The sequence below is a fragment of the Lathamus discolor genome, chromosome 22 (assembly GCF_037157495.1).
Source record: "Lathamus discolor isolate bLatDis1 chromosome 22, bLatDis1.hap1, whole genome shotgun sequence".
NCBI classification, from domain to species: Eukaryota; Metazoa; Chordata; class Aves; order Psittaciformes; family Psittacidae; genus Lathamus; species Lathamus discolor.
The window spans coordinates 333,833-361,692 of NC_088905.1; the positions used below are offsets into that span (position 1 = coordinate 333,833).

Below are 27,860 nucleotides of genomic sequence, written 5' to 3' on the forward strand. Positions count from 1 at the left end.
TCTCAGCCTGGCTCCATATGGGAGCTGCTCCAGCCCCTGAGCATCCTCGTGGCCTCCTCTGGACTTGTTCCAGCAGTTCCATGCCCTTTTTATGCTGAGGACCCCAGAACTGCACACAATGCTCCAGGTGAGGTCTCACAAGAGCAGAGCAGAGGGGCAGGATCACCTCCTTCTCCCTGCTGGTCACGCTCCTTTGGATGCAGCCCAGGATGCGGTTGGTTTCTGGGCTCAAGCGCACACTGCAGCCGGCTCATGTTCATTTTCCATCGACCAGCACCCCCAAGTCCTTCTCCTTGGGTCGCTCTGAATCTCTTCTCTGCCCAACCTGCAGCTGTGCTGGGATTGCTCCCACCCAGGTGTAGGACCTTGCACTTGGCGTGGTTGAACTCCATAAGGTTGGCATCAGCCACCTCACAAGCGTGTCGAGGTCCCTCTGGATCCCATCCCTTCCCTCCAGCGGATCAACCGGGCCACACAGCTTGGTGTCATCGGCAAACTTGCTGAGGGCGCATCAATCCCACTGTCCATGTCAGCCATGAAGGTGTGGAACAAGAGCGGTCCCAACACCGATCCCTGAGGGACACCACTCGTTACCGGTCTCCAGCCGGACATCAAGCCCTTGACCACAACTCCTTGTGTGCGGCCGTCCAGCCAGTTCTTTATCCACCGAGTGGTCCATCCATCAAATTGATGTCTCTCCAGTTTGGAGACGTCTCTGTCCCCAGGTCTGTGTGTCCATGTCCCCATGGCACCACTCCCCCATTTCTGTATGTGTTGTGTCTCCATGTCACTGCATCCCGTGTGTTCCCATGTCCTTGTGCCACCACATCCCCATGTCCCTGTGTCCCCATGTCCGTATGTCCCCATGTTACCCCAACCCCATGTCCCAGTGTCCCTATAGCACTAAGTCCCCCTATCTGTGTGTGCCATGTCACCAGACCCCATGTCCCCATGTCCCAGTGTCTCTGTGTCGTTGTATCCCCCATCCCCATATTACTACACCCCCATGTCCGTGTCTCCCAATGTCCTTATGTCCCCATGTCCCTGTATCCCCATGTCTGTGTGTCCCCATGTCCCTGTATCCATATATCCCCATGTCCCTGCATCCCCATATCTGTGTGTCCGCATGTCCCCGTATCCCTGTGTCTGTGTGTCCCCACGTCCCTGTATCCATATATCCCCATGTCCCTGCATCCCCATGTCCCTGTGTCCCTGTGCCCGCCCCTAACCACGCGCTCCGTTCTTCTCCGTTCCGTTTCGTCCCGTCCCGTCCCGTTTCGTCCCGTTCCGTTCCGCTCAGTCCCGTCCCGTCCCGTCCCGTCCCGTCCCGTCCCGTCCCGTCCCGTCCCGTCCCGTCCCGTCTCTGTCCGCTCTCCGCGCTTTCACCCCTCCCCTCCCCGCTCCGCTCCGCCCGAATCCACCCTCCGCGTTTTACCCTCCGCGCGAACACGCAGGCCCCGGAGGAGGGGGTGTGTCCGCGCATGCGCCGCGGGCAGCGCGGGGTGGGGTGGGGGCGCCGGTCGCGCCATGTCGCGGCCGTAGCAGGGCCATGTCGCTGCGCGGGGGGGACCGGGACCGGGACCGGGATCGGGATCGGGATCGGGATCGGGACCGGGACCGGGACCGGGACCGGGACCGGGACCGGGAGCTGCAGTGGTCGGCGCGGAGGATGGGGACGTCGCTGCTGCTGCAGCTGTCGGCGCACGAGCGGGAGCTGGACCTGGTCTGCCTCGACCACAGCTACGCCAAGCCCTGGAGCGCGCACCCCGACGCCAGCGCCGCCCGGCCCACCCGCATGCTGTTCCTCACCCCGCGGCGGCAGCCCGGAGCCGGCCTGTGAGCGGGGCCTGCGGGGCCTGTGGGGCCTGTGGGGTCCAAGGGCTTAGGGGGGAAATGAGGGGCCTGGGGGGGATGTGGGGCTGAGGGGTCTGGGGGCAGGTTGAGGGACGTCCTGTGGGGCTGTGGGGCTGGAGAGGGGCCCTCAGGGGGCTGTGGGGCAGGCTCGGAGGGTTATGTAGGGCTGAGGGGATCTTGAGGGGTCTGTGTGGGTGCTGGGGGGGCTGAAGGGCTTGTGGGGGGGGGGGGGTCTGTGGGGCTAAGGTACCCGTGTGGGTGGTGAGGGGTCTGTGAGGGGAGAATGGGGACCTGTAGGATTGGGGTAAGTGGAGCTGGGGAGGACCCTGAGGTGTCTTTGTGGGGCTGAGGGTGTGCAAAAGGGGAATGTGGGGCAGGGGGGTATCCTGTGGGGTTGGGGTCTGTGATGGAAAAGTGGGGTTGGGGTTCAGGGAGCTGCCAGGCTCCGGGCAGGAGCAGCAGGACCCCTGGGTAGGGACCCTCGGTGCTCCCCTCCTCTGAAGCATCCCTGTGCCCTGCAGAGAGGCCGACGTTCCCATCGACGTGGAGACGGTGACGCCGGTGGCCGTGCCGCTCTACGACAACCAGAAGGCGCGGAGCGTGATGAATGAGTGCGAGCGGCACGTCATGTTCGCGCGCACGGACGCCGATGCCCCTCCACCACCCGATGACTGGGAAGAGCACGTCAACAGGTAGCAAAGGGGAGCAGAGAAAGAGCTCCGGGCACTGAGCAGTCATCCAAGCCCCTGTGTCCAACCTGGCCTTGAGCACTGCCAGGGATGGGGCAGCCACAGCTTCTCTGGGCACCCTGTGCCAGCGCCTCAGCACCCTCACAGGGAAGAGCTTCTGCCTTATCTCCAACCTGAGCTCCCCCTGTTTCAGTCTGAACCCATCACCCCTTGTCCTATCCCTACAGTCCCTGATGCAGAGCCCCTCTTCAGCATCCTTGTAGCCCCCTTCAAACCCTGGAAGCTGCTCTGAGGTCTCCACACAGCTTCTCTTCTCCAGGCTGAGCAGCCCCAGTGTTCTCAGCCTGGCTCCATACGGGAGCTGCTCCAGCCCCTGAGCATCCTCGTGGCCTCCTCTGGCCTTGCTCCACCAGCTCCATGTCCTCACGCTGGTGACCCCAGCACTGCACACAGGGCTGCAGGGGGGTCTCCCCAGAGCGCAGCAGAGGGGCAGGATCCCCTCCCTGAGCTGCTGCTCACGCTCTGGGGGTGCAGCCCAGCACATGGTGGGGGGGGTTCTGGGCTCAAGTGCTCACTGAAACCGGGTCATGGGGAGCTTCTCCTCACCCAGCACCCCCAAGTCCTTCTCCTTGGGCTGCTCTAAATCACTTCCCCACCCAGCCTCTGTCTGTGCCTGGGATTGCCCCGACCCAGGGGCAGGACCTTGCCCTTGGCCTTGTTGAGCTCCATGAGGTTCACATGGTCCCTCTTCTCCAGGTCCCTCTAGGTCCCATCCCTCTCGTGTGTCAGCACACCACACAGCTCAGTGTCATCATCATCTCGTGTCCAGTTTCCTCAGTGCCTGCTGTGGAATCTGCTGGATTTTATGGCAGAGGCTGCTGAACCTTTGTCTCATGCTTCCCATGAAGCAGTTTCCTCTGTTTGGAGGCAGTTGGGCCAATGAGTCGTTGTAGATCCTCAATTCAGCCGTATTCCAATGTCAGGCATGGAAAAGGAGGACATGTAGATACCCCATCCTGCTAACAACCCCCTTGGAGCTGGAGCCCAATCAGTTCGTGGTGGTCTTGACATTACAAACTGTTGTGCGGGAGCAAAACTCTCTTTGCCCATGGCTGTAGATCAGTTCTGGAGCACCCAATACCCGGCTGTGCTGCCTTTGGGAACGGGCAGGAGCCTGCAGGACCTGGATGTCTGTGTGACACTGACCTATGTCTCTCCCTCTGGTTTCCCGACAGGACAGGCTGGACAATGGCCCAGAACAAGCTGTTCAACAAGATTCACAAGGCTCTGCAGTCTGACAGGCTGGCTCGCTTGGCTAATGAAGGGGTAAGGCTTTTCCTCCCTGTTTCCCTTCCTGCATCCCTGGATGCACGTGGAATTGCCTGATCTTCCCCATCGCTCTGTTTCTTTATGATTTCCTGGTTTTTAGGCTTGCAATGAGCCAGTCCTGAGGAGGATAGCAGTGGACAAATGTGCTCGGAGGGTCCGCCAGGCTTTGGCCAGTGTCAACTGGGACACCAAACTGATCCAGTGGCTGCACACAACGCTGGTGGAGACCCTCAGCTTGCCAGTGCTGGCTGCTTACCTGGATGCTCTGCAGACACTTAAAGGAAAGGTAATAAAGCAGTGCAAGGCTTTGCTGTTGCTTACGTGCTCCCTGTATAAAGTCGTTAAAGGGAGCTGGTGGAGTTTTTATCCTTTCTTTCTTCTTTTCTGGCCTCTGGTTTCAGATCCCCACCCTGATCGACAGGATGCTGCTCTCCTCTACCACCAAGACAGGGGCAGCGGGTGCTGAGGCTCTGTCTCTGCTGCTGAAGAGACCTTGGGACCCAGCAGTGGGTGTCTTGTCGCATAATAAACCAGTGAGTACCTCTTGGGGCTTGCAGAGTGGGTTTCACATCAGCTTTAGTCGGCCTATCCTTTTGCTGTCTTCTTTCCACCTCTCTGTTGCTTCCTGGGCTCTTTTCCTCCTGCTTTAGACTTGCTTGGTGAGGGGGACTCCTGTGGGATACATTTCCCCCTGTACTGTCCTGAGGTAGCTTTGCCCGGGGAGAATGGGATGGATTAATGAGCTATGAACATCCCTGTGCTTTGTTGTGCAGGCTGAGCAGTGAGGTCCCGGGCGGGGAACGTGCTGCCCCTGACACATCTCTTTGTTGAACTTTGCAGAGCAAATTGCCTGGTTCCCCCCTCATCCTGATTGCTTCCTCTGGACCCTCCAATTCCATGTTCCCCACTTCCCGACGGCACCGGTTCTGGCAGTCCCAGCTTTCCTGCCTGGGAAAGGTTCGTATGGCTGGGTTTGGAAGGAGGGAAGTTCAAGCTAGGCTGGGCTGCAGCAGCTGAGCTTGGTTTTATAAGCCTTTGGTGCACCAAAATACTTGGTTGTGCGGAAAGCAGAGGATGGTGCCTGCCACCTGCACTGGAGACACTGCACAGGGGCTGCGCAGTGTTCAAGCCAGGTTGGACAGAGCCTTGGGTGACATGGTCTAGTGTGAAGTGTCCCTGCCCCCAGCAGGAGGGTTGGAACTGGATGATCTCAAGGTCCTTTCCAACACAAACCATTGTGTGATTCTGAATTGCCCAAATTCAATGCATTTGGGGTCTCTTGCTTACCAATATTGTCCATCTTCATTGAATCATCAACTGGTTTGGGTTGGAAAGGACCTTAAAGCTCATCCAGTTCCAACTATGGACAGGGACACCTTCCACTGGAGCAGCTTGCTCCAAGCCCCTGTGTCCAACCTGGCCTTGAGCACTGCCAGGGATGGGGCAGCCACAGCTTCTCTGGGCACCCTGTGCCATCACCTCAGCAGCCTCATAGGGGAGAGAAGGTGGATTATCTTCTTGATAATCTTCATCAGTTCAGATTGTGTTGTGACTGTTAGTAAGGATTGATGAGTCTCCAACACAAAGAGGTTGGAGGAGACTGTAGGTCACCTTAGTCCTCTGCCTGGATACAGGCTGCTCCTAGTCAATGTGGCACATGTACTGGGTGTATCAGCCTGGTGAATGGCAGAGATTGTCTCTGTGGGGAATTCTCCGTTTCCTCTGTTTTTAGGGGGTTTCACTTTTCCGTGGAAGTGAATCCCAGGGGAAAGAAGGAGCAAGAAGCACAAGTTCGTGCCCAAATGTGGTTCCAGTCCGTGCTACTTGTTGTCAGTGCTCATTCCCAGCAGATCCATGGTTATTCACTGACCTCCCCTTTCACCCTTCAGGTGATTCCCATCACCACCCACCTGCTGAACAATGGCAGTGGGGTGGGAGTACTGCAGTGTCTCGAGCACATGATTGGGGCTGTGAGGGGCAAAGTGGCCGAGGTGAGTACAGCACCAAACCTCTGCTGCTCCCATCCCACTCCTTCCCTTGCTGGAGGTGTTGTCCCACCCCAGGGCATCATCGTCCTGTAGTCTGTCCCTCTCCTTCATCCATGTCTTGTTCTTTCCCCCATAGATTCACAGCCACTTCTCTCACAAGCCTATCATCCTGATCGGGTGGAATACCGGTGCCTTGGTGGCCTGTCACGTAAGTACCCGATTCCTTCACGTCTTCCCACTTGACAGCTTTAATTCAGAGTTAGATTTGAGTTGCTGTTGTTTAAGACTTTTTAAGAGGGGTTGTGCTTGTCCCTTTTCTCTTTCCAAGGCCTGGCTTTGAGACAGATGCCCTTTCTGGTCCTGGGGGCATAGACAATTCCATAGGATCCCAGGTTGTTCATGGATCATCTGATCCAACCTTTCTAGGCAAAGCATGAGCTAGACTTGATGTCCCAGCACCCTGTCCAGCCATGGACAATGTCCAATGATGGGGAGTCCACCACTTCCCTGTGGAGGTTATTCCAATGGCTGGTTGTTCTCACTGTGAAGAGTTTTCCTTTTGTGTCCAGCTGGAATCTCCCCAGGAGTAACTTCTGCACATTACCCCTTGTCCTGTCCATGCGAGTCCTTGTCAAAAGAGTCTCCAGTTTCCTTGTAGCCACCCTTTAAGTACTGGAACATGGGGATAAGGTCTCCCCTGAGCTCTCTCATATCAAGGCTGAACAGACCCAGCTTTCTCACCTTTCCTCACGTACTGCCCGTTCCTTGGATCATCTTTGTGGCTCTTCTCTGGACTCTCTCCAGCCTATCCACAGCTTTTTGCATAGCAAGGACCAAAACTGAACCCAGTATTCCAGGGGCGGCCTGATAAGCACCGAGTGGGACAATGACATCTTTATCAGAGAATCACAGAACAGTTTGTGTTGGAAGGGAGCTTAAAGCTCATCCAGTTCCAACCCCTGCCACGGGCAGGGACCCCTGCCACTGGAGCAGCTTGCTCCAAGCCCCTGTGTCCAACCTGGCCTTGAGCACTGCCAGGGATGGGGCAGCCACAGCTTCTCTGGGCACCCTGTGCCAGCACCTCAGCACCCTCACAGGGAAGGACTTCTGCCTTGTCTGCAAGATCTTACACTTGTCCTTGTTGATCATGAGATTCTCAGCCCACTCTTCCAGCCCATCCAGGTCATTCTGCAGGGTGGCTGTCCCTTCCAAAGTGCCCACTGCCCCAGTCAGTTTGGTGTCACTGGCACACTTCATCTGTGTTCAGCTCTGGGGCAGCAGCACAAGAGGGACCTGGAGCTGCTGGAGCGAGGCCAGAGGAGGCCACGGAGCTGCTGCGAGGGCTGGAGCAGCTCTGCTCTGGAGCCAGGCTGAGAGAGCTGGGCTGGGGCAGCCTGGACAAGAGAAGGCTCCTGAAGGGGAGACCTGAGAGCAGCTCCAGTGCCTAAAGGGGCTGCAGGAAAGCTGGAGAGGGGCTTGGGACAAGGCCTTTTGGGAGTTTGCCACGTATAATTAGTCTTTTGATCCATTCCATGTTTTTTCCTGCACTCTTTTAACCCAACAAAGCCAGTTTGAAGCATGGAAGATGTTTCTGTGCCTGGCAGGACCTGGCAGAGCTGTGTTTGTATCCTTGGTGCACTCAGCTGTTGAGTTGCTGACTGACTTTTTCCCCCAGGTTTCAGTGATGGAGTATGTCACTGCGGTTGTGTGCCTTGGATTCCCCCTTCTCACTGTGGATGGCCCCAGAGGGGTAAGTCCCAAAGGCACATGGAGCCATTTAACAGCAAGAGTGGGTGTGAGGAGTCCTGTGTTGGCTTGTCTGTCCTGTTCCACAGGTTTGCTCCTTCCTAGGGTCTTATCTGTGGGGTCACTTGTTCACTGTGGCCTTTGGCCCTGGAGAGGACAACTTGGGTTGATTCATATGGAGCCCAAATTGCTCCTTTATTAACTGACCAGTGTGTGATGGGGTTGGGAATGTTGGGTTGAGCTATTGACATGGCTGATTCTGAGAGCAGTGGGAATCTGTATCAAAGGCATTTGCTGGAGCACGGTGCAGCTCTGGAGCCGAGTTTCCTTTGGGATTGGTCTGGCTGTGTAAATCCCACTGGGAAGCTTCACTGCAGCCTTATCTCAGGTTTGCGCCTAAGACTGGATTGGTCCTTCTGGATTACAGTTCCTTTGCTCTCACAGGATGTTGATGACCCCCTCCTGGAGATGAAGACCCCTGTCCTCTTTGTGATCGGGCAGAATTCCCTGCAGTGCAACATGGAAGCCATGGAAGATTTCCGGGAGAAAATACGAGCTGATAACAGCATGGTGGTGGTGGGAGGAGCAGATGACAACCTCAGGTAACGCTCTGCCAGATGGATCCTCTCTTCCCAGGAGCACTGGGCAACATCTCAGCGTGCTGTGCACAAATAAACCCCCAAAATGGGTACCGAAACTAGATGGGAACTGCAGAAACGTGCTCCATCAGGATCAACTTTGCTGTTCCACACCTGGAAGGTTGGAGAGAGGGTTGTTTTTGTGTGATAAATCTGTATCATTTCTGCCAGTAAAGATCCAGGGTACAGCATGGGATGACCCCAGAGCAAGTATTTGCTCTTTCATGCCTCCCGTGCCTCTTGAATATGTGGCTTTTGGAGGCTGTGCACAGAACTGGGGTGAGTGAGGTTGGAAGAGCCATGCAGGAGGCAAGAGGCTTTTAAGGTTTCAGGAGACTTGTGTATATTTGGGATAACCGCAGCAAAACCCTGAGCAAGGAGTGAGAATGGAGTTGGGCTGAGGCTGGAGCTGCACCCAGCAGCACAGACAAGGGTTTGGAGCATCATAAGTCTATAGTGGGGATAATCAGTGAAGAAGAGGAAAGAAAGCAATGTGAAACTCTGATAGTGGGACTGAGGGCATGCTCTTGTGAGGATGAAACCCAACATGTTGACTTCCGTCTGGTTTATTTAACAGGATAAGCAAAGCCAAAAAGAAGTCAGAAGGCCTCACCCAGAGCATGGTGGACCGCTGCATCCAGGTAAGCACAGAAATCTTCCTCTTACACCTCCTATCTCTAAACCAACCCTGTGCTAAAATGTCTCAGTGACACCACAAATTCTAACCTCATAGTTAGGGAGTATCTCATGGGTGGGATTTTGAAGTGTCTCTCTCCTTTCAGGAGCAGAAACGTGAGCTTCCTGGTAGTGCACCTTAAATAAAGAGTGGGTTTCAGGGTCGTCCAGTACCGCTCCCTGGGGAATGAAGCAGGAGCACTGGAGATACCATCCTGTTTCTCTCCCATGTGTGAGAAATCAGTGGGGTATGAGCTTAAATGAGAAGCCAAGCTCTGTCTGTAAGGTTTTAGGGTTTCTTTTTGTGGAATATTAGAGAGCCTTGTCCCTTTGGGAATCTTTTCTTCTCTTTTTGTTTCAAGCTATGAAGATGAGTTGGTCAGACCCCTGCACAGCACTTACTCTGTGTTTCACCCTTCCTAGGATGAAATAGCTGACTTCTTGACTGGAGTCCTCACCCGAGCAGAGAGCCACTCAGGCTCTGATCCCCGTGACCTGGATGCGGAGAAGAAGAAGAAGCCCCGAGACTCCACCAGGAGGGATCTGTCCTTTGACCTGCCAGAAAGGAGCAGCAGACCTGCCTCGCCAGCAGCCAAAGTGCCTGCTTCTCCTTCAGGCTCAGAGGTGGGGGCTCGCTCTGAGCTGAGCTGGGAGAGGCTGAGGTTCTTTAACAGATGCTTTTGTATCCGTGAATTATCATCAAATCACTGAGTGGTTGGTTTGGGTTGAAGGGACCTTAAAGATCATCTCATTTCAACCCGCTGCCACGGGCAGGGACACCTACCACTAGAGCAGCTTGCTCCAGCCTGGCCTTGAACGCTGCCAGGGATGGGGCAGCCACAGCTTCTCTGGGCACCCTCGCAGGGAAGAGCTTCTGCCTAAGAGCTCATCTCAGTCTCCCCTCGGGCAGGTTCAAGCCGTTCCCCTTGGCCTGTCCCTACAGGCCCTTGTCCCAAGCCCCTCTCCAGGTTTCCTGCAGCCCCTTTAGGCACTGGAGCTGCTCTCAGGTCTCCCCTTCAGGAGCCTTCTATTCTCCAGGCTGCCCCAGCCCCGCTCTCTCAGCCTGGCTCCAGAGCAGGGCTGCTCCAGCCCCTGCAGCATCTCCATGACCTCCTCTGGCCTCGCTCCAGCAGCTTCAGGTCCCTCTGGTGCTGTTGCCCCAGCTCTGGATCAGAGCTCCAGGGGAGGCCTCCCCAGAGTGGAGCAGAGGGGCAGGATCCCCTCCCTGAGCTGCTGCTCATGCTCTGGGGGTGCAGCCCAGCACACGGCGGGGTTCTGGGCTCATGTGCCCATTGAAGCTGGGTCATGGGGGGCTTCTTGTCAATCAGTGTGTTGGAAGAGGGAGGTGAGGGGAATCCTGGGGCTTGTGGTGGGGCAAACAGATCTGCTCCATGGGAAGATTGTGCTGCTGCACTCAGGGTTCCAGCTGCTCCTTAGGGACGCGGGGTAAGACGTGTTTCTTCTCTTTGAGCAGGACTTGTCCAGCAGCCCCACTTCAAGCCCCAAGACCAAAGTGGCCGCCGTGTCCTCCCTGCAGAAGCCCAGCCAGGTGGGCCCCACGCAGCTGCTGAAGAGGCACGTGCCAAGGCCAGACACTGTCCTCGCACACAAGCAGGCCCAAGGTAATGCCCTACAGCTTCCCCACCCTTTTCCCTCTCAGCAGCTGGAGTTTTGGTCTCTCTCTGTCGTGATGTGTGTAGGTTCTTGTCTTCTGAGTCCTGTCTTGGATCCCAAGCTCCCTGTGGCAGCTTTCCCTGCAGCTTGGCCCCTGTCACTGCTATCTGATGGAGGGTTGGAATTAGGTTGGAAATAGTGTTTTGGCAGAAGGGTTTTCACTTCTGGCTGACCAAGTCAGCACATAGCCACACTTAATTCTTCAAGCGTCAGCCCCTTGAGTGGTGTCTCAGCCTTAAAGGCTGCTTGGGAGGGAGAATAAAGGTACTCAGGAGGCGATCGAGGCTGGATTGTGACTGGAACACCGGGTTTGAGTAATTGCAGAGTCATCTTGCATCAGATTGCAGGGCAAAACCTGCTCTGAATAAGTAACCAGCTTCAGCCATGGGTTTTTTTCCTGTTGGATGCCGATTGCAAACTTCAGCTTCAGCCCAATGGTGAACACTGAATGCAGGTCATGGTGGTGTTGCTGATGATCCCTTGTGGTGAATATCAGCAGCACCTGGGGAGTAGTTCTCCATCCTTCCTTCTCTCCTTGTTGTTGTCTCCTGCAGCAGTGTCACCCTCCACATTCCCTAAAGTCTTTCTCTGACATTCCTTAAAGTCTTTCTCTGACTCCAGGGGGAAGTTGAACCTTAATTTCTGAGAGCACAGACCAAAGGAATCTGTTCCTGTGTTGTAGCTGAGGAAGTTTCTATCACATGGGAGGAAGGGCTGCGCAATGGGATGTGTTGGGGCTGCCTTGTCATGCCAGGAGCCCTGGGGCAGGGTGGCCCCTGGCCTGTGTTTGGTGGCTGTGGCTGTTCAGGAACGTGCTGGTCGGTGTCTCCCAGCTTGGTGCCACTACTTGGCCAAGCTAACTGTGCCTCTCATAGCCAAGCCTGCTGTCATTCCTGGGTGCTGGACCTTTTCCTTGTGGCTCTGGGGCTGGAGAAGGGTTCCTGCTGTTGGGATATGCTCTCTGTGAAAGCTGGGATGGAGCCTCTTGTAGTGTGGGATGTGCTGCACTGCTGTGAGGAGCTGGAGGCTGGAGCTGGAGGCTGGAGCAGGAGGTTGGAGTGTCTCCGTTGTGCTCTGTGGCTGAGTTGTGTCTGGAGCTCTCTGTGTGGGTCCCAGTGGTGTCCCTGGAGCTGTGTGTCCCCTCCAGAGCCGGGCTGTGATACTGTAATTCTCTCTGATTCGTTTCAGCTCAGTTTGCTGCTTTTCTGAAACAAAACATGCTGGTGAGGAAAGCTCTTCCTCCTGGCACCTCTTCATGTCTCTTTGGTGAGTATCTCCTCACTTCTTCCTGTCTCTTTCTCTGTCTCCCTCCTTCTCTCTGTCTCTGCTGCCTCCTTTCATCCTCTTCCTCTCCCCTTGCACTGGTTTGGGGATGTGGCCCAGCGTGTCCCCTTGTCCCCCTGCTTCTTGCTTTCTTACTGCTGTATTTGAAGCTAAAGCTGATGGCTCCTTGCTACTGAGAGCATTAACTTCCCCTGAGCTCTTCCCCTCTCCCAGTGGGTACATGGACCTGTGGAGGCTGGCAGTTGGTTTGCTCTGGTGGACTAAAGCTTTGTGACTGATGTGGTGACATTTGTGGTTGTGAATTTAACCTGTGCTCCTGTGCGGGGGTTGAGGGGGGATGTGAACAGCAGCCTGGGAGACCGTGAGTGTTGGTGGAGCATCCCAAACACATAGGAGCAGAAACAAGTGACGTGGAAGGGGCAGATGTGGACATGTGGAGCAGTGGTGTTTGTCCAGAGCAAGTTAGAGCAGAGAGGCCAGGGACAGGGGTGGCTTTGGGAAGGTGATGATGGGGTGGGAGAGGGATGCTGTCAGCACCAGGGGACGTGGAGGGAGCAGTCTTTAGTCATGTGCTATCTTGTGCTGGGTGCTGGTGCACACAGAGGGATGTGCGTGTTGCTCTGAGGGCTGGGGATGGAGGGGTGAGATCCATAGCACGTGTAAAGAGATGTTTTGCCATCCTGAAAGGCAGTGACTGTGTGGATCTGGGATTAGGAGAGGAGGAGGAGCTGAAATCCAAGCCCCGGGGGGGCTGTGGTGTCGTCATGTGAGCTGGTGGTGTCAGTTCTCCTATTGGCTGACCCCAGGGTGCTGAGAGCATTGATGTGGATAAGAATCGGCCTCTCTCCATAGCCCACTACTGATGCTTTCAACCGGATGAGGCAAACCATGGGTGCAGAGAAGCTGGTGGTACTTCGGCACATGGTGTGGAGACTCTGAGGATACAGGTTCCTTGAACACACCCCAGATAGGCCAAACTGCACGTGTACAACTGTGGCAACAGCTCCTGAGGCAGGGATTGGCTGGGCTGGTTGTTGTAAAGGTTTCTTTCTCCTTTCAGCCTAGTTTAAAGGTTTCTTTCTGCCTCGAGCCTTGTTTTGTGCCCTCCCCTGTGTGATAAGGTTGGCCTGGAAGCACACACAGAGCCCTGCCCTTACCCAGAGTCCTCCCACCCAGCATCTGCTGGGAAGAGGAACCGCACTGGATGTTCCTCTGCTGGTGGGGATGTGTGGAGAGGCTGGCACCAGCCTGACCTCTGTTTTGATCGAAAGCAGATTGAGATCTCTGGGCCTGTTACTACATTGGCTTGGACGAGTGAGATGTGAGGTAGGAGCTGGGGCGCACAGCTTTGGGAGTGGGATGACTGGGCACGTTCAAGGCCAGGTTGGATGGGGCTTGGAGCAACCTGGTTTAGTGTGAGATGTCCCTGCCCATGGCAGGCGGTTGGAACTGGATGATCTTGAGGTCCTTTCCAACCCAAACCATCCTGTGCTCCTGAACATGCAGCCCCAGTGAGAGCAGAAGTGGGCTCCTCTCTCCTGCAGTGGGGACACAAAGGGACGTTGGGTCACTGCTTGCTTTGAGGGGCACCTGATGCCGCTGCTTGTGCATGTGCCCTTTCACTGTCCTGCTTGGCTGGTGGCACTTTGGGGGGTGGCTTTGGTGCCTGTGGTCTGTGCACGCCTGAGGAGGTCTCTGGACGGTGATTTGGATCATGCATGTTTGCAGGAGGGTGGGAGGCACAGGAGCGTTGGACTGGTTCAGCCTGGAGAAGAGAAGGCTCCTTGAGGGGAAACCTCAGAGCAGCTCCAGTGCCTTGAAGGGGCTGCAGGAAACCTGGAGAGGGGCTTGGGACGAGGGCCTGTAGGGACAGGCCAAGGGGAATGGCTTGAACCTGCCCGAGGGGAGACTGAGATGAGCTCTTAGGCAGAAGCTCTTCCCTGTGAGGGTGCTGAGGCGCTGGCACAGGGTGCCCAGAGAAGCTGTGGCTGCCCCATCCCTGGCAGTGCTCAAGGCCAGGTTGGACACAGGGGCTTGGAGCAAGCTGCTCCAGTGGCAGGGGTCCCTGCCCGTGGCAGGGGTTGAAGCTGGGTGAGCTTTAAGGTCCCTTCCAACTGAATTAATGGTGATTCTATGATGTTCGGCTATGGGGATCAGGACACCGAGCTTGGCACCTTCCCTGGGGAGAGGAGTGGCCCCAGAATACTAGGAATTGTCTGACATGTAGGGTTTTGGGCACAGTCTTGTCGTACACCCAGTTCAGAGGTTTATGGGTGGTATGCAGGGGAGGCTATAAATGCATACATACACACATGCACATCTATATTGATTGTACGTAATATACCCATATTTATCTATATCTGAATGAAAAGGTATGTGCATCTTGTCCCCTGGGTTGTTGAATACACAGCTTGGACACTCAGGACCATCTGGAACAAGGGACTTAGCTGGCCCAGCAGTGGTCTGCAGGAGCTTTGCATGGAGAGGGCTGAATGATCCTACACCAGTGGTGGGAGACCCATGGAGAGCAGATGGGCAGGATGTGGCAGCTCTTGACTGTGTTTTGGGCCTAGGCTGCCCAGAGGTGCTTGTCATGGATCCTCTCTGCTGTTTTGGGTAGCCCTGGCCCTGGCAAGCTCTTGCTCTGGGCAGGATGTGATGTGTCAAGGACATGACAGCAAAAGATGCCATTGATGTGGAAGAGAAATCCCAGCTTGTGGTTTTCCCCCATAGTCTCAAGCAGTGCAGGGTTGGCTTGGTTGGGGCTTGGCTTTGCTGCAGCACCTCCTGTGCTCATGCTGCTTTGCTCAGTGCCTTTAAAATGCCTGTGCTTTAGCTCCTGGAGGGCCAGTGAGGAGCACTGGAAGGGATGTGCTGGATGACAGGCATGCACGTACCTTTGCTGGTGTGTCAGGAGCAGGCTGAGCTTTAATCCAGCACTGGCAGCACCAGCCCTGTGAGTCTCTGCATCCTCATCCCCTCGCCTGGAAATATGAGGGATGTTGGAGGGGTCTGATGCCAGGATTCATTATGAAATGAGAACTGTCGATGTGGAGATGTGGTATCACTGTAGGCATCTGTTTTCCTTCGCTACAGAGGCAAAACAGGCTTGATGTGCTGTGATGTGCTGTATATGCTTAGTCTCTGAGTAGAGTAAGTGAAGTCCTGGCCCTAAACTAGACCTCAGGGCATGTGGAAGATGGAGTAGATGGTGAAAAGGAGACGTGTGAGCTCCTGGTGCATGGGAGATGGGCAAGGCTGGCATGGAGGGAGCTCTGGAAGCGTGCATGGGCATGTGTCCCTTCTCCACACCTTGGAGCAGCGCTGACCTCGAGGGACCGGCCACCGCTTTTCAAACAGCTCCTTCTGTGTCCCCTAGTTCCAGTGTCCTCAGAGCACTCGGAAGGGGCTGACAAAGATGATGTGCGTGTGCAGCTGAAGAGGCACCAGACCCCCAGCCCGACCCAGTGCACCAAATCCTCCAAACGCGCCAAAATCAAGGTGACCATTGTGTCTCACGGCGATGCTGCTGGCATGGGGAACGGAGCAGCCCTCAGCACCCAGGCAGAAAGTGAGTTGTGATTGTACAGCTGCTGCTGAACCAGAGAGCGGGCTCGGTGCTGGGCCCAGTGGGGAGGGAGCTCTGAGCTTTGGAGGAGTTGGCTGCACAAACCAGGCTGAGCCTCAAGGTGTGAGTGCCGTGGGGAGAGCTGGGGAGCGTGGGGGCTCACAGCACGTAGCAGCTTGGCAGGAGCCTCTCTTTTCCATAGCACGCTCCAGCGAAACGCTCCACGGCAGCCAAGGGGAATTTGGCTCCTTCCTCTGAGGCATCGAGCGCTGCTGGAAGCAGGATGGTCCTGGTGGACCCCTTGTTCCAAGCAGGTCGTGGGTACCTCCAGTTCTGCTCCTGAATGAAGCTCTCACCTGGATCATGCTCCTGCTGTAGGGATGATGATGATGTTTCTTCCTCTGGAAATCCTTTGTGTGTCCAGACTTCAAGATGCAGCCGAATGTCCCGCTCTGCTCATCCCCTTTAGCCCTTGTGTGGCACAATACACACTTGATACACATAAAATTCCAGCTCCTTTCCTGCCTCTGTGTCTAGGAAAACCCACCTTGCAGAGGCCCTGCTGTCAAGAAGAGGTGATGTGCTCCATCTTCTTCCCCTTGAGCCTTCACAAGGGAGGCTGAAAGCTTTGGCTGCTCTCACCCTAGAACTGGAGGATGTTACCTTGGTGCTGGCACATACACTTTCCTCACGTCTGTGTCTTCCTCATGGTGGAGTGCAGCGCTCCAGATGTGCCCAGCAGTTCTCTTTGTCAGTGTTAGTTCAGTGCAGGGCAGGATGGAAAGGTCACGTCTCCATTCTAGGAGGAAATCACAGGGTTTCAAAGCCGAGAGAGAATTCCGCTCCCTTGGAAGCATCTCTTGGTTACTTCAGCAGTTCTTTTGAACTGGGAAACAGGATTAAGCACCGCACATCCTTGAAGGTCCCAGTTCCTCTCCTGGCAGCTTTGCAAATCTCTGCTGACTGGAATCTTCTTATTTTAATTTTCCAAACTTTACTTCTTTCCACAGAAAGGAAATGAATTGCAGAAGTAAAACATGAACCAAAGCAAGAATTCCCTTTAACCGTGCGTGTGAGCAGAGGAAGGCACCAGCCAGACTCAGTTGTATCCCTCAAATGCTGCAATAAACAGATCTCGTGACTCGTCGCATCCCTGTGTATTTTGTAATGGGGACCAAACTCCATCAGTAGCGACCAGCCAGATCCAAGCTACTGTGCTGAGGTGGCAGATCCGTGCTGTGATGGATTAGGAAGAGGGGATTAAGCGCAGATAACATTTAGGAGAGAGGTTTGATGCTGAGGGTGTGAGATTTGACTGCTTTAGAGATCTATGAAGCTGATTCCTTCCATTTTGTCTCTTATAACACTGCCACTATGGCAACTTTCTGGTTTTTAGCCACAACTCTGCTCTCTTGGATGCTCCCCATCTCCGGTAGCTGGAGCGTGTCTGCAGCAGAGCTTTCCTTCAGGAGGTGCTCTGTGAGCAGGATGAGCCCGTGGGGAGCTGTGTGAGAGATGGGGCATCCCTGGCGATTCCCGGAGGAGAGAAAGGGACATTCCTTCTTTTGTTCTCTTGCAGTGGTCGCTGGGAAGCCGGTCCCCGTGGCTGTTGGCCAGGCTGTGCCGGGAGTGAAGGAGCTCTCAGGACTGCTCACCACCCCCAAGTGAGTGCACTTGGGTCTATGGGGCAGGCTGCTGATGGGAGGCACCACAAGAGGGTGGGTTCTGCATGGGGAGCTTGCTGGTGTCTGACTGGAGTTTTGGGAGGTGCAGGAGGCTCCTGAGCACCGTTTCTCAACCAGCAGTTGAGCTGGAGAATGGCAGAAGTGGGCCCGAGGAGAAGGGATTGTGGCTGTTGGGTTATTTTTGTATGTGGTTCCCCAAATCCCATCTCTGCCGTTGGAATGACTGTGACGTCTTTGCCAGAAATGGGGTGTTTAGTCCTGCCCTTCGTTCCCACTGACAGCCAAGCTTTCTTTTCCAGAGACAGGTGAAAGAATCATGGGACGGTTTGGGTTGGAAAGGACCTTAAAGCTCATCCAGTTCCAACCCCTGCCATGGGCAGGGACACCTTCCACTAGAGCAGCTTGCTCCAAGCCCCATCCAGCCTGGCCTTGAGCACTGCCAGGGATGGAGCATTCACAACTTCCTTGGGCAACCTGAAGAAGCCTTGATATTGGCTCGTGGGATTTATACTGGGGAATGCATCTGATGTTGACATCTCACATCAGTGTTTTCCCTTTTAAATCAATCCAAGCTTTGGAGAACTGGACTCTGATGTGGGAAGGGAAAGGAAGAAGAGCTGTTTCCAAGTAGCGAGTGGGTTCTAAAAAGGAGAAGCATCACTACAGGGTAGATTCCTCTTGGGCAGGGTTGCACAGCCCATGGAGGTAGGTGCAGACATGGAACAAGCTCGCTTCCCGTTTGGAAATACACCACTTTTGCTGGAAGTGCTCCTTGTTCTGCCTGCTGTGGTGGACACAGAAGGTAGAAACAGCAGGGAACCATCACTTGCTTTGGGTTTTTTGTAGCTCATTTTGTAGCCTTATGCTTCCAGGAGCGCCCTGCTTTAGGCTGGTGACGGCGTCTGGCAGAGCCAGCTCACATTGCTAACCAGAGTCTTCTCTCCTGCTTGCTCTGTAGGCTGAGTTCAGCAACAGAAACCTCCTCCACGAGCCCTGCTCCATCCTCTGTGATCCCCAGCAGCACGACACCCAGTGCTTTCCATGCCCTGCAGAGCAGGCTAGTGGCCAGCAGCACCCACTGCCTGCAGGCCCAGCCGGCCAGTACCCTCCAAGGTACCTGCCTCTCTCCATGTCTCTTGTGAATGTAAAAGGTAAAGCAGGTTCAAAATGGTTTGGTGGATCCTTTCTTGCATTCCCTGGTTGCTTTGGGTTTGGCTGAGGCAGTGTTTGAGATCCCATGGGATGCATTGAGTGAGGCTGGAGGTGACTTGTTAATTGTGTCACTTCTATGTCATGATGCTTTGAGACACCAAACCCCACCTCCTCTTGCTCCCAGGTCTCACATCTGACCTCACTGGTAGCTGCGGCAGTGAAATGGGTTGGACTGTGTGTGTAGAGTGGCTGGGAAGATCCCAACCTCGAGGTGGGCTGCTTGGGATGCTCCTCTTTAAGGAACAGCTTTGCAGTTGCCTGCCATACAACACACCTGGAATTCCATTGTGCTGCTGAATTCTCCAAGCCTGATGTTATTCCTTGCATTTGTTTTTAGGAGCAGCATCTGCCAGCAGCCTGCTGCAAGGGCTGAGCTTCAGCCTGCAGGACATTGGGACCAAGTCATCTCCCCTTCCAGCCAGTGTGGCTGCTGCTGGGCAGCCCGTGCAGGTATGCAGCCTCTGGGTACCAGAGATCCCGTGCTGGAAGGCAGCTCTGAGCAGGGTAAAGGAGTCAAAGGGGGAACCTGCATAGGCCCTGTTTGCTTCAGAACTAGAAGAGATGAAGGGGTAGGTGCGAACTGCAGCTGAAATGATGCATCCAAGCCCTGGCAGCCTGCAAACGTGGGCTAAGGGTTCCCATGATGAGGTCTAGGAAGCAGGGCTGGAGGATTTTCACCTAGAAAATGGTGGGAAGGAGATGGAGGATGAACTGGGGGGATTTGTGTTCTTATGTGGAGATACATGCCTGTGGTGTCTCAGGCAACTTCAGCTGGAGATAAGCCCATTCAGCACTGGTGTCTTCCTTAGAAGAGGAGCCAGAGTGTCTCCCAGTCACATTGAAACAAGGATGTGCAGACTGCAAGGGATGCGTTCACTTGCATTTAGACCTGCTCATGGCCACCAGGATGACGTGTGGAGACTCTTAAAGACCTCTGGCTTCCCTCCAGGTTCTCACTGCTTCTGCTTCTCCTTCCAGACCTCAGCTGTGAAGACACCTGCACCTATCCAGAGCCTGAGTGCTATAACCACGGACACCAGCACCATTGTCCGCACCATCCCGGTTGCCACCTCTCTGTCCTTGGGAGCCTCAGCGGGTGGGAAGCCCACAGCCATTCACCAGCTGCTGACGAATGGGGGCCTGGCCAAGCTGGCCAGCAGTCTCCCTGGCCTGGCTCAGATCTCCAACCAGGCAGCAGGTGAGGGACACGGGGGACAGGGGTGCCCGAAGCACCCCATCACCTCAAGACCAGTGTTTCCAAAGCTTATATTGCCTCTGAGCTGTGCCTGGGGGATTCCCGAGCATAGGAAAAGGCTTCTGATGCTCCCCAGGTTGGTGAATGTGGCCTCCATGTGTCTCAGGAACGTGTTGCTTGTGTGTTTTCCAGGCCTGAAGGCCCCCACGACCATTACTGTGACGCTGCGAGGGCAGCCCAGCCGCGTGACCACACTGAGCCAGACTGCCATGGGCGCTGTGCAGGCCCAGCTCGAGGAGCAGGCAATGCACACACAGGCACCTCAGGTAACTTCTGGCATCTTCTCCGTAAGGAACGTGTCCACTGCTGCTCTTGTGAGCTTTTTCTGACCATTACAGTCAAGGGCTGTTGTGGGGGAAGTGTCCCTGGGCACGTCTGTTGGGTGTCATGAGCATTTTGAGGCTGCACAGAAAGAGTTGTTAGGACATCCCTTCACATCTGTTAGCAGCAGGGTTGATTGTGCTCCATAGCACGGTAGTACCACACTGAGGAAATCTCCAGCTGGACTCCAGAAGCTGACATCAGCACAGGATTTGTTCCTAAAGCTCCAGGTTTTGGCAGAGACAGGTTCTGGTGGGAGCAGGAAAGCTCCCGTCTTTCTGTTCAGGCAGGAGAGTTGGGTTCTTGAAGATGCTGCTTCTGACTGTTACAGAATCAAGCAGGTTGGAAAAGCCCTTTAAGCTCATCCAGTCCAACCGTTCCCAGCCCTGCCAAGGCCACCCCTAACCCATGGCACTGAGGGCCTCGTCTCCAATGTGTGTGAACACTTGCAGGGCCGGTGCCTGCAGCCCTGCCCTGGGCAGCCTGTTCCAATGCCTGAGCACCCTCTGGGGCAGGAATTGTTCCTCAGCTCCATCTAAACCTGCCCTGGGGCAGCTTGAGGCCATTTCCCCTTGTCCCATCCCTTGTTCCTTGGGAGCAGAGCCCAGCCCCTCCTGGCTCCATCCTCCTGTCAGGCAGTTATAGGAAGCGATCAGGTCCCCCCTGAGCCTTTCCTTCTCCATCTGAACCCCCCAGGTCCCTCAGCCCTTCCCCATCACCGCTGTGCTCCAGGCCCTGCACCAGCTCCATTGCCCTTCTCTGGCCCTGCTCCAGCCCCTCAATGTCTCTCTCGTAGTGAGGGGCTCAGAGCTGAGCACAGGATTCGAGGTGCAGCCTCACCAGTGCCCAGTGCAGGGGCACAATCCCTGCCCTGGCCCTGCTGCCGCACTGGGGCTGCTCCAGGCCAGAATGCTGGGGGCTGCCTGGGCACAAGCTGCTCATGATCATCTCTGTTAGCAAAGTAGATGTCCTGTTGTGAGGCTGGGCCCTGTGGGTGTTTGGGATACTGCCCTGTTACCTTCTCTGTGACCCCAACTCCTGCTCCTTCTTGCTTCTGTGCTGCTGAAACCAGTTCATGGAGTGTTGAGTGTATGCTCCAAGGTGGTAACTGTTGGATACAGACCTCGTCTTGGAGGTGGATCACTGACAGTAGGAAAAGGTCTCCCAACACATGCCAGGTACTGTCTCAAGGATCCTGGCTGCCTTCTGGCTTCCTAGGTTAAGTTTTGGTTGGTTGAGTTGAAAGCACAAGGTGCTGAGTCAGGGAGGGGTTTCTGTTGTGAATGTAGTGGTCTTGGGTACTGTAACATGGACAGTGCCACAGCTTCTCTGGGCACCCTGTGCCAGCGCCTCAGCACCCTCACAGGGAAGAGCTTCTGCCTAAGAGCTCAGCTCAGTCTCCCCTCGGGCAGGTTCAAGCCATTCCCCTTGGCCTGTCCCTACAGGCCCTTGTCCCAAGCCCCTCTCCAGGTTCCCTGCAGCCCCTTTAGGCACTGGAGCTGCTCTAAGGTCTCCCCTTTAGGAGCCTTCTCTTCTCCAGGCTGCCCCAGCCCAGCTCTCTCAGTCTGGCTCCAGAGCAGAGCTGCTCCAGCCCTCGCAGCAGCTCCGTGGCCTCCTGTGGACTCACTCCAACAGCTGCAGGTCCCTCATGTGCTGTTGTTGCCCCAGAGCTGGATGTCCTGGCTCACGCTGAGCTTCTCCTCACCCAAAACCCCCAAGTCCTTCTCCTCAAGGCTGCTCTGTCCAGCCTCCCCCAGCCTGTGTTTGTGCTTGGAATTGCCCTGACCTAGGGGCAGCACCTTGCATTTTGGACTCCATGAGGTTCGCATGGTCCCATCTCTCCAGCCTGTCCAGGTCTCTCTGGATCCCTTTGCTTCCCCGCAGTGTGTTTCCAGCACCACACAGCTCAGTGTCCTGGGTAAGCTTGCTGAGGGTGCTCAATCCTGTGTCTGTGTCACCAGCCAAGATGCTTTCATTCTTCATCTGTGTTGGACACAGTTTTTGTGCTCTTCAGAGGCTGTTTAATCAACCATCAGAACTCATGTGCTCTCCTTTGTCACCTGTGAGGGACCCTCAGTGTCCAGCAGCACAGTGACCGCACAGTGTGATGAAACCTGGTGCAGATCAACTCCAGGGAGAGCAGCGTTACATACGGGTTAATGTTTAAGGCTCTTGGATATTGGATCACACACTGTGACTTCCCCCTACAGTGCTGAGCTTGTGTGCTTAAGGTAGGGCTTCATTGTGCAGTGGGCTGGGAGAGCTGCTTCACAAGCAAACTGAAAGAAGCTGTTTGTTACAGGAAATGGCATGAGCTCTGTGTGTTTGGAACTAATTATAGCCCCTGACATCAGCTCCCTGGCCCTTTAGCACACAGGATTGGGTAATCTCACAGGGCTTCCTGTAAAAGAGCACATTTACAAAAGGCTCTGGGGGAGAACTGAGGGCTCAGACGTGTGTTTTCAGCAGTAGTTGGTGTTGGTTGGGTTCCCTTTGACATTCCAGCTGTGCTGTGGCTGTGCAGGAAGCCCGTGCAGCATGGGTGCACTGTGGTTCTTCACCTCCAGGGGCTGGGTGATGCCTGTAGCAGGGCATGCAGTCTGATGGGTCACCCATTAAACCGAGAGGTGGGAGACTGAGGACTCTCCCGGGGGTGTTTGGGGCAGATGCTTTCTGTGAGCAGCAGAGTGAGAAGCAACAACAGGGTTCGGGTGGCTTTAAAACGAAAATGCAAGTGAGCTTCAGCTTCTCTTCTTCAGCAACTACTCCACAGAGTGCTTTGAACACTTTCTGTATGAGGTCCTTCCCTGCAGCGTGGTTATATCCTGATAGTAGCTCCGTAAAGCATGGAGTGATGCTGATGCTGGATCACACTCTTGTGGCACAAAGATCTCCACAGCAGTGACTGGAGCTGCAAGCTGAGGCCATGGTTCAAGCTTTGGGCAGGAGTCTCCTTTGGATGGCATAAGGGGAGCTGTGGTCCAGCTCTTGCTGCTGCACAGGACATGGCAGAGCAGGCTGTGACCTGCCTGGGCATCGGGTGGGGGGCTCAGACTTGAGCTTGAGCTGTTCTTGTCAGTGGTAGAAGGCTATGAGCAAGCTGGCTTAGAGGAGTCTGACTGGAGACGTATCTGCTTTTGTAGCTGGGAAAGCTGCTTTGGAGCTTGAACTGTGTCAGTTCAGGGCTGTGAGGGCCCCCAGGCTGAGCACAGGAGCACACACATCACCAGCTCTCTGTGGTACCTGACTGCAGATGCACCCAGGCAGAGTTCAGGCAAGTGAAGCAGCTCCAGAAGCTCTTGTAAAACCTCTTGAATGGGAATTTCCAGCTATTCCACTGCAGCTGATCAGTGCTCTCCAGGATGTGCCACCATCAGAGGGGCTTGTACATCATCAAGCAAGAGGGAAGCTCTTCTGATGCAGAGAATGGTGTGTGCTTATGCAGGTTTCACTGGTGCCACTGGTCATAGTGTGTCCTTCTTCCAAGTGGGTCTGCACTTGGGAGAATCAATCCTGAGCTCCTGGCTGTTGCTGTGCTGTTAATACAGAGGGTTAATCACGAGCAGGAGTGATTTGCCTGACAGCCAGAGGTGGGGATAGAGCCACCCCATTCCCTTCTGGAGAAAGGCAATGAGTTAGTGCCGGTCTCAGCCCAAGCACCAGTGGTGCTGGCCAGGTTGGAGCAAGGGCAAGGCAAGGAGAAGCAGGCAGAGGATGTGCTCTGCTGTGTTAGGTGAGGTCTAGCACAGATCCCCAGATGCTGTACCCTCAGTAGGGGGCATTTCCAGCAGCTCTCCCTTACTTTAACCCTTCCAGGCTCCAGACGGTGCTGGTGGGAACGTGGCCGGCCCAGCCTCCAGCGCCACCTCTCCTGGCAAGCTGCTGCCTCACATGGATCTCAGCAAAGCCCAGGCTGGTGCAGAGATGGCTCCTGCCGACCCCGCGGCGCGCCTGCCCGCGGCAGCACCCGTAGGTGAGGCGCATGGCACTCGTGGGGATGGGCGAGGAGCAGAGGCCGGGTTGGAGCCGTGCTTTTTTCCCTTTGAAACCCATCGCTTTCAGTTAGGATCCCCAATGGCTTCTTTGCACAAGGAGTTTTGGCTCAGTGCAGCCATTTGTGAGCAGTTGCAGGACAGGGTGTGAGACTTGAGCCCAGACACAGAAGGCTCTACCTGCAGTTTGTGATGAGGGCCCTCTCATGCTCCTGTGCTGCCCAACCTTGGGAGAGCAGACCCATCTATCTGCAGCTAAAGCAATGCTCGGAGCCACTACCCAGCCTTATAGCCTTAGGCTTAAACCTGACACAGAGCAGTGGCGTGGTCCATTGCATCCTCAAAGGCTCCACTGCATCCTCATAGGCTCCACTGCATCCTCAAAGGCTCCATTGCGTCCTCAAAAGTGGCTTCTGTACCAAAGAGCCTGCTGCGGAGCCAGAGCTTTTGTTTTCCTTGGTCCAGCTGATTTCCAAGTGTCACTGTGAGCTGTAGTCAGCACTCGGGCTGGATCTGGTGGATGGAGCTCACTGGAGCTGTGCCAGTTGCCCAGAAGGCCAAAGTGGCAGCTCTGTAGTGCCCAGGTTTTACCCGGCAGGAATTAAACCTGGCTGATTGATTCTGCAGATGCTCAACAGAGAGGTGCAGAAGCACTGGGCTTAAGTGGGCTTGAGCGTGGCTTTTCTTGTTCCTTCTGTTACTTGTCAGAGCCGGTGGGTGAAGTTAGACCTGTGGAGAACTTCACCTGCTTCCACTGGAGGTTGAGGTTGGCTTCATGGACGGCAGAGAGGATCAGTTTGTGAGAGCTGCTGGAGCTGCAGGGTTTTAGTGCAGAAAATGTTCCAAACACTTGGTTTCACGGAGCGGTCATTGCTGATGTCAAACAGCATCATCACATCTGGGTGCTGCTTCCCCAGCCTGCATGGGGTGGCTGGAGTCGCCTGTTTCCACTGTCCTGCCTGCCTGGACCTCAGGTTACTGGTCCCATCCTGGTTAGGCAATTGTTGTCAGCCTTGGTTCTGTGTCCTCCTCACTCGAGGCACTTCATTAGGGACAGTTTCACACTGCACTGGTGGTGGTTGTGGCACAGCAACACCTCTGATGAGCGTGAGGAACACTTTGGTGCTGCTGTATCGGAGATTATAAAATCAGAGTGGTTGGTTTGGGTTGGAAGAGACCTTAAAGCTCACCCAGCTCCAACCCCTGCCACGGGCAGGGACCCCTTCCACTGGAGCAGCTTGCTCCAAGCCCCTGTGTCCAACCTGGCCTTGAGCACTGCCAGGGATGGGGCAGCCACAGCTTCTCTGGGCACCCTGTGCCAGCGCCTCAGCACCCTCACAGGGAAGAGCTTCTGCCTAAGAGCTCAGCTCAGTCTCCCCTCAGGCAGGTTAAAGCACTTGGCCTGTCCCTATATCCCTTATATCCCAAAGCCCCTCTCCAGGTTTCCTGCAGCCCCTTTAGGCACTGGAGCTGCTCTCAGCTCTCCCCTTCAGGAGCCTTCTCTTCTCCAGGCTGCCCCAGCCCAGCTCTCTCAGCCTGGCTCCAGAGCAGAGCTGCTCCAGCCCTCACAGCAGCTCCATCACCTCCACTGAACTCGCTCCAGCAGCTCCAGGTCACTCCTGTGTTGGATTCTGATGCTGAGGAGTGGTGCTGCTGCAGGTGACCCAGCGTGCTGGGTGTGCTGCCTTCCACTCCTTGGTGCACCTTCCCAAGGGATGGAGCCAACTCTGGCGACTGCAGGGGCAAACCATGGGCTGCGGTCTTTGTGACCCATGATGTCTTTAACCAGCAGCACATCTCCAGGCTTTTTGCCCCATCCCTTGAGCTCATCTAAACCCAGTGATTAGATTCTCTTGGTGTCTCTCCCCTCTGTTGCTCTTTGGGCTGTGGAGATGACTTGGATGGGGTAACAACCTCTGCCTTTGCCTCAGGACTCCGAGGGCTTCATTGCACAAAGCCTGAAGTCTTTTAGCTGCTTCCTGGGGTGCAGCACGATGAGGGTCTGAGCATCCCAGTACTGCCTGTGGGATGGAGCTGGAGATGCCATGAAATGTGGTACCTTGAGCCAGGCCATGGAGAGCATCATGAGCTCAGTGTGGTCTGTGGCAGCTCAGCAGGTAGGATGGGGCAAGATGGGAGCGTGCTTGCCTGAGGAAGAGCCATGGCACCCTGTCCCAACAGGAGAGGGCTTCTGTTGGGAGAAGATCAGGCACTGCAGGAAGAAAAGAGGCTTCCTTGGGGGTCTGGGTGGCTTTGGAGAGGAGCGGGCTGATGGTGCCCCAGTTTGGCTGTTGTGGTTTCCTTGCCCGGGCTGTGATGGTGCTGGGGTTGGTTTTGGAGTCAAGGACAAGGCCAGGGCTTCTGTTCAGTGTGAATAGCTGTGACCGTGCCACTGGGGCAGCAGCCGTGTGGCACCATGTCCCTGTGGGCACTGACCATGCTGTCCCCTTCTCCACAGTGACCACCACCAGCCCCATGAAGACGCTGTACGTCATGTCGGACGCCAAGCTGTCTGCACTGACCAAGTCTGTGTTGGCTGAGGCTACCTCTGTTCCCCTCAAGCTGCCGAGCATCCAGCCTTCCTCCTCCTCCTCCGCCACCTCTGCCGCTGGTGCTGTCACCTTCGCCAGCACCCCGAGCCCTCCCGCCAGCCTGGTACACTCGAAGGTCCTGCAGACTGCTTCCAAGACGGTCATCCTGACCTCAACACTGGCCACGGTGAAGGGTGATGGACCCCTGGGACACATCGGGGAGAAGGTCAGCTTGACCAAGAGCGCTGCAGCCCTTGGCCATGCTCTGGGGGCAGTGGAGACCCTGGGGAGGGTTCCCTCTGTGGTGGACGAGGGGAGCACCATCATCCACAGCAGAGAGGCTCTGGCCGGCAGACAGCTGCTGTCCCAAGGGGTGCTGCCAGGAGGGGCTGGCACCACGCTCATAACACTGGGCAGCAGCTCCTCCATCATCGCCACGGCAGGGCCCACGCTCAGCCAGAAGCCGTAGGGGCGCCCTGGATCCCTATGGATCCACAACTGGCATTTGGGAAGACTGAGCTTGACTGCGGAGTGGGATTGGAGCAGCCCCATGGACAAGCTTGGGCTGGAGCAAAGTGGGGGGATGTTCAAGTGGTTTTGTTGCTGTTTAATAAACCTTTCATTTTCTTGTTCTTCTCTACTCCCCTCATTGCCCACGTCCCTTCCCAGAGCAGCTTCAGTGTATTCCAAAGCGGCTTCAGGGTATCCCAGCCCTCACCTGCTTTTCCCAGCAGCTCATGTTTGAAACGAGGGAAGCAGCAGAAGGGTGCTGAGCCACAAAGTGGGTGCTGAGATGATGAGGTGAGGCCGAGATGGGCACCATGGTTTGGATAAATGTGTTCCCCCTGCACAGAGCTTACGGCTGTGAATTGGTTTCTGTGGGAATCAGGGATAATCCCGATGCTCTGTGCGTCTCCATCCCATTCAGCAGCTCTGCTGCACCCTGAGCACTTGAATCCTGCTTCCCAAAAGGAATATGGGGTGTGATGCAGCACTTGCTGGCCAAGATACTTTTGGGGAGCACAATTCCTAGTGGCACCCAGAGTGCCGGGACAGCCCTGAGGGCAGCATGTTGCCAACATCTCTGCTCACTTCCTCATCCTGATGCTCATGAGAAGATCCCATTTTTGGCCCAGCTTGGCCGGGACAGGACCCACCATGGCAGGAACAGGGAACAGCCTGTGGTTTGGGAATCATTCCTAAAAATGGAGCAGGAGAATAAGAGTTGTCCTTGAGGAGGAGGAGGAAGATGCTGCGAGTCCTTCCCTGCCCCTCCTGGGCTACACATGCGCCACTCCGGATCCTGTCCGGCTGCTGAGGACTGTCCCCCTTTGCCTCCATCGCCACCACCATGAAGAGCAGCAGCCTTGAGGGTCTGCTGTTGACCTGAGGTGTTTCTAACGGCTCAATCATCTCTTC

At 55.5% G+C, this 27,860-nt stretch overlaps 1 protein-coding gene across 5 annotated transcripts; it reads left to right on the plus strand.

The window, feature by feature from the left end:
- Positions 1-1,504: 1,504 nt before the first annotated feature.
- KANSL3 (KAT8 regulatory NSL complex subunit 3) lies at positions 1,505-27,073 on the plus strand. 5 transcript variants are annotated; one of them, XM_065659163.1, is made up of 22 exons: positions 1,506-1,836; positions 2,376-2,546; positions 3,779-3,869; positions 3,973-4,158; positions 4,274-4,405; positions 4,713-4,829; positions 5,762-5,863; positions 5,997-6,068; positions 7,536-7,610; positions 8,051-8,208; positions 8,822-8,885; positions 9,343-9,543; positions 10,394-10,541; positions 11,782-11,859; positions 15,257-15,448; positions 17,025-17,109; positions 18,089-18,243; positions 18,680-18,792; positions 19,321-19,540; positions 19,730-19,863; positions 23,735-23,891; positions 26,369-27,073. In XM_065659163.1, the coding sequence occupies exons 1-22, from the start codon at positions 1,550-1,552 to the stop codon at positions 26,908-26,910; spliced, it is 3,480 nt and encodes a 1,159-aa protein (XP_065515235.1). In that variant the 5' UTR covers positions 1,506-1,549; the 3' UTR covers positions 26,911-27,073. The 5 variants fall into 5 exon arrangements, with proteins under 5 accessions (XP_065515238.1, XP_065515240.1, XP_065515239.1 ...); XM_065659166.1 differs by lacking the exon at positions 15,257-15,448 and having other exon boundaries at positions 1,505-1,836; XM_065659168.1 differs by lacking the exon at positions 23,735-23,891 and having other exon boundaries at positions 1,505-1,836; positions 26,369-26,455.
- The last annotated feature ends 787 nt before the right edge of the window (positions 27,074-27,860 follow it).